The sequence below is a fragment of the Rhinolophus sinicus genome, chromosome 2, assembly GCF_057876585.1.
Source record: "Rhinolophus sinicus isolate RSI-liver-muscle chromosome 2, RSI-T2T, whole genome shotgun sequence".
Lineage (NCBI taxonomy): Eukaryota > Metazoa > Chordata > Mammalia > Chiroptera > Rhinolophidae > Rhinolophus > Rhinolophus sinicus.
In genome coordinates this window covers 121,739,359-121,752,718 of record NC_142502.1, presented here as the reverse complement: position 1 = coordinate 121,752,718, position 13,360 = coordinate 121,739,359, and the positions used below count along the sequence as shown (strand labels likewise).

Genomic DNA, 13,360 nt, shown 5'->3' with positions numbered 1-13,360 from the left:
CGAGTGGACAGTTGATGGCTCTGATCAATGGACTCTTAAAGTTTTTCAATGCCCACCGAATGGAGCATTCCAGAGTTACCTACCTATATCCTCTACAGCTCAGAGCCTTTGGTCCAGTAGCTACTTTGAAATGTCTCTGTGTCCGGGGCCAAAAGCTATGCTCTCCAGTTGGTACCACTCATTCCCAGGTTGGGCTGTCAACCCCTGGATATGTAAGGAAAAGTTAGGATCTGAGAGAGAGACAGACAGAGATGATAGAGACAGACAGAAACACAGGGACAGGAAAAGATGTGATGGAGAGAGACACACACACGGACAGAGAGACAGAGAAATGAAGAACACAGAGGCAGAGAGGTAGAGGTAAAGGGAGAGAGAGAGAAGAGAGAGAGAGAGAGAGAGAGAGAGAGAGAGAGAGAGAGAGAGAGAGAAACTGATTTTAGCTTTGGTGAGAAACAGAAGGAGTGGGGGAGAAAGGACCTAAGGCCAGAAGCCTCTCTAGTTGTGATATCCTGGTTACCATTAACTACTCACCTAGAACACCTGTTCTAAAGCTATCACTCTACTGTATGCATTAATAATAATAACTAAGAATCTTAGCTAACGTGTTTATTACATGATAGGCTTTGTGCTGAGATCTTGCCATTACTTAACCTAACCTTTATAAGAAGCTTTCATAAGTGAAGCAACTCACCCCATGTCACAAGTAAAAATATCAAAACTCAGACTTGCTTAACTCTGAAATTAACTGATTTACTCTGCTCTTATCTTCTATAGGAAATGTCACAAGTGTCCCTCTACCTCACATGAACATGCAGAGGGTGCCAAAAACATGTACACACATGACTTGTATTCATCTTTTGTTATCGGTATATAATGAGTATTACAATTTTAAGAAAGTTTTTTCCTTTCTTAAAATGTGCATACATTTTTTAGCACCCTCTGTATGTGCCTTGGTCCATGCATTTGTGAGGGAGAATCTTTCAAGTCCATTGTTTTTGTTTGCTCCATGGCCTTCCTTGAATTTTTGATCACTGCTTGTCTCCACGCACACTTCTCTTAGATCCGTGCATGACTGGCCATCTTACCCCTGCCAGAGAGGCTTCTGCCCTGATCACTTCTCCTTCAGTGCTCATAAATGTCATCTGGGGTATAGGGTTTTCCACTCCACCATTATCCCTGGAGGAGTGTGCGGCAGTGTGAGAGTGTGTGTTTGTGTATTTGTGTGGCACGGTTATGGATAGGTAAACCTTTAAAAGACACAGGAACCCCAGGGCCTGGCTTTATTCAAAAGTCACTTATTAAGCAACTATAGTTGCTTACTTATATCTTAATAGTTAATTTTACTGGAAAGATCATTCCTGAAAATTGTGCTAAGATGGCACGAGCTTTATGCATGTTTATGCTCTTTGATATAGAAATCCCCACACAATTAGAATCTACTCTAAGAGAATAATCAGAAACATAGATAACGGTTTATGCATATGTTCGTTGCAGCACTAGGTATCGTTATGAAAAATTGTAATCAATCTAAATATTGGAATATTATGAATTATAATTTTAAAGAACTAGTAAAATGCTTAGAATATAATGGTAAGTAATAAAGAGTGATTACCATATGATCCTAATTAAGTCAATATTTTTAGCCAAAAAAGAAAACCAAAAAGGACATATACTACTAGCATGCTAGCAGTGGCCATTACCACATTGTGGGATAGTTATTAAAAATTATTTTATCCTTTTTACTCCTTTGTGTTAGCTCAGATTGTCCATAATGAGCATAAACTGAATCAGTCTAGAAAATACATTTTTCCCCCGAAGACCACTTTTATGAAAAGAAGAAAAAAAAAAAGATAAAATTCTCAGAGCTGTGTGTCAGGTACTATGTTAACTACTATGTGTGCTATCTCATTTAATCTTGCTCACAAAAAGCAATGCTATACATGAGGCAGAAATCATTAACTTCGTATTACAGATTAAGACACTAAGAGTCAAGTGCATCAATGACATTTCCTAGGATACAAAATAAGTGACAGAGCCAGGCTGGGGCCCCAGACAGTCTCAGTTCAGCACTGGCTCTCAAGACTACATGCCTCCATTTATGGTCTCAATCTGCTCTCTGAGATTTATGTTTGGGTGCCTCTATATTTCACCCTAGTGGTTTCTAGTCCTGGAGACCTGACTTCCACGAGTAGGGATAAACTACATTACAGTGCTTTCAGTTCAGGTCTCTGAATATCCTTGTACACATTTTTATTCTTCAAAAATGGGACTAGAAAGATCACTGCTCCAAACTAATGGCAGGAATGCGGAATAACTCAATGGAACACATTGGGTACCAGTGGCAACATGATGGGGGAAGACACTGGTGAAATTTCTGTCATTAATGATTCCCATTTTCTTTTTCTTTGTAGAGGATCTGGACGATATCCCAGGCCACGTGTTCACCAGAGGAATGATCGCAGCTGTTCTGATCTCAGTGGTAGTTGTGTGCCTAGTGATTGTGGGTGTCATTTATAGAGTGGACTTGGCTCTATTTTATAGACATTTCATGGGAAGAGATGAAACGTTAACAGGTAACACATATCGTCATGCTGGGATTTCTTATCCCGTGGTTTTATTAAAAAACCTAACAAAGAAACATTAATCTTCATCTTATATTGATTATGTTGTTGATGTAATGTGTAGTAGAGGTTTCACATAGGAAAAATTGCTTCAAACGTATCCTCCATTATGAATGTTCTCTGTGCCACCTTTCCTTGTGCTTATTGATATGTTGCCAAAAATTGTTCTCTACTTGTTTCATGCACATATGTCGTGTCCTCCTAAATGCCCTGTGAAATGCTTGAGCCCAGAGACTGTACATATCACTGTCATTGTTCGTACACCATCTTGGACATGTTATGCGGTGTGCTCGCTCAATAAAGGTCATTTAAGTTGAATCGAATTGTATTATGGTTCATTATTTTAACCTGGCAAAAGAGACTGCATGATATACCTGAAGGAACCCTGAACTAGAAGCCAAATGACTTGGGATCTAGTTCCCTACATCTGCCGGTTTTTATCTACTACTATTTCTATCGTGGTGACTCTATGTCTTAGTCCTTCTATTTTTAAAAGGTGACTAGAAGTCCTCAAGGTTCATTATAATTACTGAATTAAAAAAAATCTATTTAATCCATCATACTTGCTTTGTGTGTGTGTGTGTGTGTGTGTGTGTGTGTTTATTTGTGTGTGAGTGTAGGACACACATTGTTCCAACACAAAAAATCTAAGAATCAAAGCACAAAGAGTCTAAAAAACTATATAGTAGAAAGTCTCCCTGCCAGCCTGTTCCATGTCTGTTTCCCACCTCATCCTCCATTGATAATACATTCAAACAAATATGAATATAGAGTCTTAGTCCACTTCTGCTTAATAAACAAATCTTGGTGTATTACGCATGCTATTCTGAACTTTGCTTTATTATGCCTTGAATATCCTTCCATATAGTTTATAGTCTTTCACTTTTTAGGGTTTTACTATGAATAAAACCCATACAGTTATTTTATTTCTGTGGATGTATCACTGTTTATTTAGTCACCTTTTGATGGATGTTAGTGTTGTTTGCACCTTTTTGTTATTATAGAAATGATGTGACGGATAGCTTTGTACAGTCATTATTTCATGTGTATGCAGTATAATGGAAGGGAAAATTCCCCAAAGTGGAATTGCTGGAAATACAAAGCATGTTTTTTTTGATAGATGTTGCCAATTTGCCCTCCATACTACTAACTACCTACCACCTTCAGAGGATGGGAGTAGCTTTTTTCCCATAGTCTTACCCACAGCCTTTGGATATTTCCCAATGGGATAGGTAAAAAGTTGTATCTCCATGTAATTTCATTTGCATTTCACTTACTATGCAAGAGCATGAGCAACTTTACATTTGTTTAAGACTCATTTGTACTTCCCTTCTCAAAGTGCCATCCATTTAGTCTGCCCATTTTTCTATTAGGTTGCTGTTAGTTTTTTTATTCCTTGTTTATTTCTAGGGACAATTTACATTTAAGGAGATTAGCCTGTTGTCTATAATATGAAATGTAAATATTGTTCCCAAGTTATAATTCATCTTTTGACTTTGCTTATGTGGAAGACTGTGTCATGTACTCAAATTTATCCTTTCGTTTATGGTTTCTGGATTTCTGGTCATAAGTAAAATAGCCTTCCTAATCCAAGTTATAAAGCAATTCTTATATTTTTCTTTTGAGACTAATTATTGACATTTATAACTTTTAGTCTGTTAATATAAAATTAGCAAAGTTAATTAATTTAGCTTTGAAACTGCATGTTTGTGTGTGATTTTGCTATGGAGGGAGATGCTGTAACAAACTGGAGAAGGGGTCTGTATTTGATATTTTTATAAACAGGTCTCTCATAGACCAGTATGTATCTAAGAGTAGGCATTTGCTAATATTTCTGATTTTCAAATAAGATTTTTTTTTTTTTTTACTGTCCAGTTGTGTTTGACCTGATTCACAGATCATTTTTCCAATTCACATTTCTTAGTTTGCAATGTGGCAATGCACAGAGACATTTAGAGATGTGCTCTAAATTAGCTCTACTTAGTGTGGTCCATGGACAGAGATCAATTGTGAGAAAGGCAGAAATGGAGATACAAGTACAAAAATTAAAACTTTTATTGTAATTTGATATTGCTGCAATATTAAAAAATGGGTTCTGTACTGTTCTATGATGAATTGGGAATGAAGGAAACTAATTAACGAAAAACACTAAAATTAACTTAAAACGTGGTCATTCACCACACAGAGTTTGAGAAGCACTGGTCTAACTGACTCCTTATAGTTTCAAATATCCATTCACTTGATGGCTTCATTTATACAGAAGGAAAACAAACAAACAAAAATTATTACTTTCACTTTGTCAACTATCAAAACCACCAAACCTTTCATTACCTGAGTTTAAAATAAATTATAATATAAATTACAGATTTGCTAAACCGAGAAAGAGAATTGGTTAAAAAAAAATGAATTTGAAAGCTAATTAATTATCTTGAAAGCTAATTAATAGTTGAAAAACTAACTTTCCATGGGTAAGAGTAAAGCTATATAACATGCACATCACAACATAAATTTGACTGAATTGTCTTCCCAATTTATTGCAGTTAATTTCATCCTGATTATAAGAAAAATACAGCTTTTTTAAAAAGTGTGCTTCTTTATTTTTTACATCTTAGTGGCTGTTTTAATCACTGACCTAATGGCTATACTAATGGAAGCACTAACTCTTACTTATACTAATAAATAGCTGCATTTCACAGCAATCTAATAGAATTATCACTGATTCCACCAAGAACTGGCACTATTTTTACCAACTTTTCCTATCTTTGGTATGCATGTGAATTCTGCAGATGTCTTGTCTTTTATGTACATGTAATCTGCAAAGCAATTGTTATAAGTCAACCGTAGGTTCTGACCGGAACTGCTGAACTAGAATGCTGTAAGCAGAACTGAATAAGCTTTTGTCCATTAGCAGAAAGTGTTGTTTTGTGAGTCTGGATGCTACTGAAGATACCGTGTTTCCCCAAAAATAAGACCGATTCTTATATTAATTTTTGCTCCAAAAGATGCATTATGGCTTATGTTCAGGGGATATCATCCTGAAAAATCATGCTAGGGCTTATTTTCCAGTTAGGTCTTATTTTCAGGGAAACACGGTATTGGGTGGGCTGTTGAGCATAAATGATGGGATTCCACAAGGTACATGTACCTAGAATGGTTTCATCCTATTAAATTTTAATAAAGGATCCAATAATATTTAGCCTTCAACTCAGTAGCAAATTCATTAACCCCAATAATAGACCCAAGCATAAATCTCTTCCATCATCTAACCAATTGTCAATGGACAAGGGTAGGACATTCCTTTACCACTTCCTCTACTTCCTGTACCATCACGATTAGCGTCTACTACATTATTTAAGACCTGAGTCAAAATTTACTTCTTTCAGAAGGCATGTGCACAAAGATCACTCCTATTCTCTGACCTGATTATTGCATTTGTTAGTTTTGTTTGTGTTACACTGTCTTGCATCTGCTAATGTGTTATTTGTAAAACTTTTCAAGTTGTTCCTTTAATATCCTGATCTATAACTCACATCTCTCTCTATCCCTCTGTGGTGTCAAAAAGTGGGAGTCTTAACTTACATGCTTAAAATTTTTTTTGCTAATTGGTTGCTTGATTAGCATATAAGGTTTTAGGATGCCATTTTTATTTTTAATAATAATTGAATTTTTCCTTGTTTTTGACAACTTAAAAAAATCAGAAATAAAGTATAATGCATAAAAGAGAATCAAAGGACCACAGAATATTTGAATATTCTTGTTTTATTTTTCAATTTGTTTTCCATCAAAAATATTTTGTTTTTTTTTAACAGCTTCATGAGGTATAATTGATATACAAATACCAATTATTGCACATATTTAATGTGTACAATTCAATGAGTGTGGATGTGAGGGTGCTTATCAACTTTTCTTTTTCATTGATTCTTTTCCCATTTTTCATGACTTGCACTCAAATCTGAGCTTAAATAAGCTTTTATTGACACACTAATTAAAATAATAAACCTTATCTCCTAGATGGAAAAACATACGATGCTTTTGTGTCTTATCTGAAAGAATGCCGACCCGAGAGTGGAGAGGAGCACACGTTTGCCGTGGAGACTTTGCCCAGGGTGTTGGAGAAACATTTTGGCTATAAGTTGTGCATATTTGAAAGGGATGTAGTGCCTGGAGGAGGTAAGAAAGGGAATGCCAGATAGAAAACGAGTGGGGATGCTTTGTTTTTAAAAGATAAATAGCTTAGCCTCCCAAAGGCTATCCTGTTTTGCTTAAAAACAAAGAAATGATCGTGGTCCTCTAACCAGAAATGACCCCTAAATCAATAGCAAGAAAACAAGCTAACTACGCTGCTTCCCGAAATGGCCTCTCTAGGACCCGTCTCTTCATTGCATGTGACAGTTCTCCGAAATTTGGGGAAAGGGAGAGAGTATTACATTTTCAGAGCAAGGTCCAGGATTGCCATTATCATGAGGCATTTATTTAGAAGTGCCCCGCAGTACTTAAGAATTCCTCTTTTCATAATATTGTGTATAGCAGAACCAGTTCCTAATTTAAAACATCGTCCTTTGGACTATGAACACAGGTTAATTCTTACCAGAAAATGCTTGTTCTTTGTTGTGTTGACATTGGTGAGAAAAGTAAAGCAGAAAATAGGAGAGCTGGAAAAGGACAAGCAAAAGGAGATTGGTGGTTCATAACGTATTTTAGTTATGCAATTCAAAATTTAAAATTAATATAGGAACACAAATGGCATTAACACATATTTTGAAGGAAAGTACAGTCAGAATCAAAGAAACTTAGTAACATTTCCATGTTTTCTCTGAAGTCTTCCAGAGCAAACATTGGGAATTTCGCGTCAAAATGTTTCGGGTGCTGACGCATTACAAATGCAATACAAATGTCTCCATTGTTACCATCCTTCATTCACGGAGCATTTTCTGAGTGCCATCCTCTGCAAATTCTGAGCTGGGCATTGAAGATACAGCAGTAAATAAGAACTGGTACTTGTAGTACAAATTAGAAAGGGAAAATATTAATATTATGAATTACAAAGAGAAAATATACTGGTTAATTACACATAACTTCTGAAAAGGAATAATATGCCATATTGTCGAATGCATACAACACTGTGATATTTTTGTGTCGGTTCTTTGTATAAGAACTTAGAAAGCATTACTGCTTGCCTTTACATCAATTTGATTATTTTACCGTTATTTTCTAGGAGTTATTTTGAAAAATAAATTTCTTCTTATTTCTTAAATGGAAATATGTTTGTATTCTATTGTAATTAGTTTTGGTTAAAAGGGCCAGAGGTCTAGAACAGAGGTTGAAAAAAAAACAAAAACCAGAGGTTGGCAATCCACCACCCATAGGTTACGATGGGCTTGTCACGCTTACTAAAACACAGCTACAGCATTTGCTTACATGTTTTATGGTTGCATTTTAAGTTGCAACAGCAGAGGGGAGTAGCTGTGACAAAAACAGTCATGACCTGCAAAGCCTAAAATATTTACCATTGGACCCTTTACAGAAAACGTTTGTCAATCTCTGGTCTAGAATACTGGCAGGGTTTTCATTTTTGTTTTGTCTTATTTTTAAATTCTGATTTTAGCATGCTCCCTCATATGTGTGTGGAGAGGCAAGATAGTGTAATAGAAACATGTACTCCAGAACCAGACCACTTGGGTTCAGATTCTGGTTCTGCCATTTACTAGCTGTGCAACTCTGGGCAAGATAGTTAACCACTCTGTGCTTTGGCTTCCTCATCTGTAAAATGGGGGTGATGACAGTACTTTCTTCATAGGTTCATTATGATGACTAGATAAGTTAATATACATAAAACATTTAGAAGAGGGAGTGGCACAGAGTAAGTGCTAAGTAAGTATTCATCAGCATTGTTAACTAGATAATTGCTTTTACTAGATGTATAACTTTGAGAATAAATTGTTTGTCTTAAAGAAAAACTTATTAGTGAAGTTAAGAGTTAAATAGTACAAAATTAAACTGCAAAGTGATTTTTCTCTCATGCTCACCCTTTCAGTTCTCTTAAATTAATATTCCACATCTTGCATTTTCAGCTGTTGTTGATGAAATCCATTCACTGATAGAGAAAAGCCGAAGACTAATCATTGTTCTGAGTAAAAGTTACATGTCTAATGAAGTCAGGTATGAACTTGAAAGTGGACTCCATGAAGCACTGGTCGAAAGGAAAATTAAAATAATCTTAATTGAATTTACACCTCTCAGTGACTTCACAGTCTTACCGCAATCACTAAAGCTTTTGAAATCTCACAGAGTTCTGAAGTGGAAGGCTGATAAATCTCTGCCTCATAACTCAAGGTTCTGGAAAAATCTTCTTTATCTGATGCCTGCCAAAACGGTCAAGCCTTATAGAGATGAGTCAGAAGTCTTGCCTTGCTTTTGCAGTCCTGATCTTCAGAAAAGCGGATTGTAAGAAAGAACTCCTGACGCTCTGGGGATTGAGTGGATGAGCCTGTTTATAACAGAATATTGCTCAAAATATTTGATTCTATGAAAATCCAACTCAGTTTGTAAATGAAACTTCTCATTAGGTTGCCAGGAATCAAACTGAACCTTGAGCTGTAGTCGTGTGCCCTCAGAAGACTCTAGAATGCAAAAGAAATGGATCTCCTCTTTCTCCCTCTTTCATAACTGGATACCGTGACTCGGAATGATGCAAAATAACTTATCCCTTACAAAAAGGGCACATCTTAAGGAGTTTTTAATGTTAACGATTGCATTAAAGGACTTTAAGTTTATGAAGTGGTGTTTTCTATGAGCCAGTAGGTGACACAGTGACTGGAAAGGTGCTTTCACGCTCCCACAAGAGCTCCGTACCTCTAAACACCATGTACAGTGGGAGAGAGCTGGCAGGATTGCGTGCCGATGAGGGGAGCAAGGCGTGTGCTGTAACAGGGCATTGGCCGCAGGATGTGTCCAAATGTCCCAGCCCAGAAGCAGGTCTGTGGTTCTTGGAATCCTACGAAGGTACTGTACAGGGCTTGCTTAACTGGGTCTATTTGTGGGAACCTCTTGAAAGGAACCCAAAATAACTTTTTATCTTTCATGAGACACACTCATGAAACTTTTTATCTTTCATGAGATTTTAATTCAAATATTCTCCGGCTCTTTCGAAAATGGTCAAAAACATTTGTTGGTTTTACATAAATGTTTATATACAGGATGGATGCCAGATCATATTAGCCATTAAGCAACAAGAAAAAATAGTTACTTGCTTGATTTTTAAAAAATTACATATTTAAAATGCCTTCAGGGTGGAGGCAGCACAGCAAATGGTTTAGTATATGCGCTGTACAACCAAGGTCCTGGAGCTCAAATCCTGAGTTTGCAACTCCTGTGACCTCTGGAGCATTTTCTAACCGATCTGTGCCTCGGTTTCCTCACCTGTAAAGCTATAATTTATAACATTATACCTACTTTACAAAGTAACTAAATGAATAAATCAAGTGCTTACAACAGTTCTTGGCATGGACTTAATATTCTGTAAGTGTTGCTATTACTATTATTGTTATTATTATGTAGGTCAATTTTTTAGCAGTGGACTAAAATGGAGGCAAGAAAGCAGGAAAGGAAAGATTTGGAGAGGAAGGCAGTTTGAGTTGAGGGCACTTGTACTTGTAGAGAGAAGCACATAGGTGAAGCATATCAGTAGAGCAAAAGAAAAAAAAAAATCTTCATTGGATAAGTGCAACTTTTGACCCTAGAAGACATATATTTATCTGTCTCCCTAAAGTGAGCCCAGCACAGTGGACTGTCATGACAGCCCCAGCAGTAATGGCCGTCCAGGAAAATCAGCGAGTGAGTGACAAATATCAGCCTAAAGAGAAAGGAAAGAGTTGGGTAAGTCTGGAAGGCTGCTTAGGGCATAGCGTGTAGCATGAATGTTCCAGAAAAGTTTAGAGCAGAGACTGTTTAAAACAGTTGTAGTAGATATGGCTGAAAATGAAAACATAATGAGATTTTCATTATATTTTCAGTGTAAGAAAGTAATTTTTGTAGTGCATACAATTTTGTGTGCCAATTGGGTGGGTAAAAAAAGTAAAAGAATTGAGATACTAACATGTTTTATATGTGAAACTATAAGGTCAGGAGAAATTTTATTGCTGTCATTATAGTCTCTAATACATAGAATCATTATGATTTTTTATTAAGTATGCTTTAAAATATATGAAATGCATTCTTTATTAAATGTGTACATTAAATATACGCTTTAAAATACATTAATAAATCATCGGCCCAGTGCCTTTATTTTTGAAGTGTCCTGACGTCTGTTTCATTTTACTTCTAAATGCAGATTCCCGCCTGTCTAATAAGATACGGGTCATTTCAAATGAACTCCTACATCTATCTTTTTTTTAAATGTCAAATCACTTTGTGTCTACCTTCTTCGTTTTACCTTCCATTCAGGAGCAAAAGAAGAATTCCTTTCCCTCTCTCACAAGGCCCCTCAATACTCAGCATAAATATTAGGTCTTTACATGCCGGTTAATTAATGTGCATACTTTTTAATTTAAGTGCAAATATTTCCAATAAATAACTTTTATTGATAGAATGATATCATTGTCTGCTATGACTTCAGATATGCTTAAATCCATTTCAGTCCATTCAGGGAATAACCAACTCTCTAAGATGTATGATGCATGTCCATTATGTACTGGAAGCATTTATTAAATTAGAGTTATACTCTTGTACATCAGAGAGAGACTTTATAACCTATATATTCTAAACCTAGGATCTTGAGACAGAGTAACTAACTTACTATGTCTGACTTGACCCGGGTCACAGAACAAGCAAGTGTGACAAGACTGGGATAGACAGGTGTTCATCCTCTCTTTGGAACTGCTTGTTGGACAGTGAGACTTGGGTTACATTTCTGGAGCCTGCAGGCACTTTCCTGGAGAGGCACCTTATACTAGGAGTGTCTAGGACAGGGTCCTGCAGAGTGGAAGCAGGGCTGCTTAGAAGTGGCTCACAAGAGGAAAAAAAGCACAAAGAACCCTCAGGTTTTCTTTTAGGCTACTAGGGTAAGGATGGGGGTGGGGGGTGGGGCAGAGGGGAAATAGCACTGAAGGGCTCCACAGGGTGAAAGTACCCACTTGACTGGAGCATGCCCACTATGGCGTCTGCCAAGGTGTGGGGAGTTAGACCCTGATAGGTACCAGGAGCTCACCTATATGGATGCCAAATTGTCAGCTTACTAGGACTATCTGCAAGGCGCAGAGAGGATGAGTTTCCCCTGTGGCTGTCAACATGCTTGTGTGAAGTAGGGACATGCTTGTGTGAAGTAGCTGACAAAACCAGTGGCCAAGGCTGAGTTGAAGCATAGCTTTAAATACTTAGAGGAAATAACTCATCACCTGGGCCTGAAGTGCAGTTCTGTGGAAGGGGATGCAGGGGTTGGGGGAAGCCATCTTTCTAAGCAGAAGCTACTCTAAGAGGCCAGCTTATGAGCAAAGGAGGGCTCTTCAGGAAGTAGTCAAGCCACAAATCTAACAGAAAACAGGATGTGTGTGCTGTGGTAGGATACAGGGTCTTTCCAGGCCCACCTGCATGCCACACCGAGAGTGATCACTGTCCTGGGAGCTCGGAGACCACACCTGTAATTCTGAATGAGGCTTATGAAAACCAGCTTCTATCTCTGCGGGCTGTATTGTGGATTCACATACTCACACAACCAGGGATGCAATGTCCCATTTATACAATTGCTACAACTTGATGTGTGTATTTAATAATTAATGGTGAGTGTTAAAAACAGACTTTCAAATTACGTTTTGGGAGTCCTCAGTTCCTCAGAGATGCCTCTAATTGCTCTTCTTGTTTAATTGCATTGGTAATTAAACCTCCAATGTAATGTTAAATGATAATGGATGTAGATACCCTTGTCTTGTTCTATCTTTAGTGTGAAGGCCCTAGTGTTTCCCCATTGAGTATAATATTATTTTACATATCCACACCACGAGTATATTTAAATAATTTAAGAACATCTCCATTAGTTCCAATTTTATTAAGTAATTTTTTAAAAACATAAATGGGTGCTGACTTTTGTTCAGTGCCTTTTCTGCAACTATGGAGATTATCATGTGATTTTTTTCTTCTTAGAAAATAATAATGTTTTCATAATGTCAAAGCATTCTTGCATTTCTGGAATAAATCCCACTTCATCATTTTTTAAAATAACCTTTGTATTGAAATCACTAATAGTTTATTTAGAGATGTGTGTATTTGTTTCTAAGCAAAATTGATCTCCAGTTTTGTGTGTGTGTGTGTGTGTGTGTGTGTGTGTGTGTGTGCAATCTTTAAATGTTCTTTAATGTTAGAGAACAGTGAAAAATCAGTACACATTTCAGAATGTTCTTCACTATGAGAAGTCAAGATTAACAATAAAATGGAGCTTGGAGGAAACGGAGATAAGACAAACAAAAAGCATATTTATAAACAAATTTTAATTTTTCTCAAAGAAATTATGTTATACCAGAGCATAGTAACGTGGAGTTGGAAATTACAAATAACTGAAGTGGAAAATAAAATATCGGAATTCTAGGATGGTGAAATGTCACCCAGAACATAAAACAAAAAGCTAAATACCTTGAAAATAGAGGGGGGAAAAAGAATTAGAATATTAGTCTAAATTAAAGTAATAAAATATAAAGTGAAAATAAGTAGACACCTTATAAAATGAGAATAGAGAAATTAAAAAAAATATA

General features: G+C 36.6%; 1 protein-coding gene across 6 annotated transcripts in view; it reads left to right on the top strand.

Moving 5' to 3' along the window:
- The window catches only part of IL18R1 (interleukin 18 receptor 1), a 39,155-nt gene extending 28,240 nt beyond the window's left edge, over window positions 1–10,915 (top strand). For 5 of the 6 annotated variants that reach the window (XM_074332463.2, XM_074332462.2, XM_074332464.2 and 2 more), the window contains 3 exons: window positions 2,412–2,573; window positions 6,633–6,791; window positions 8,693–10,915. In XM_074332463.2, the coding sequence (XP_074188564.2) occupies window positions 2,412–2,573; window positions 6,633–6,791; window positions 8,693–9,069 (698 nt within the window). In that variant the 3' untranslated portion in view covers window positions 9,070–10,915. Of the gene's footprint in view, window positions 1–2,411; window positions 3,060–6,632; window positions 6,792–8,692 lie in introns of those variants that run through there. The other variant, XM_088796000.1, reaches the window with a different exon arrangement.
- The last annotated feature ends 2,445 nt before the right edge of the window (window positions 10,916–13,360 follow it).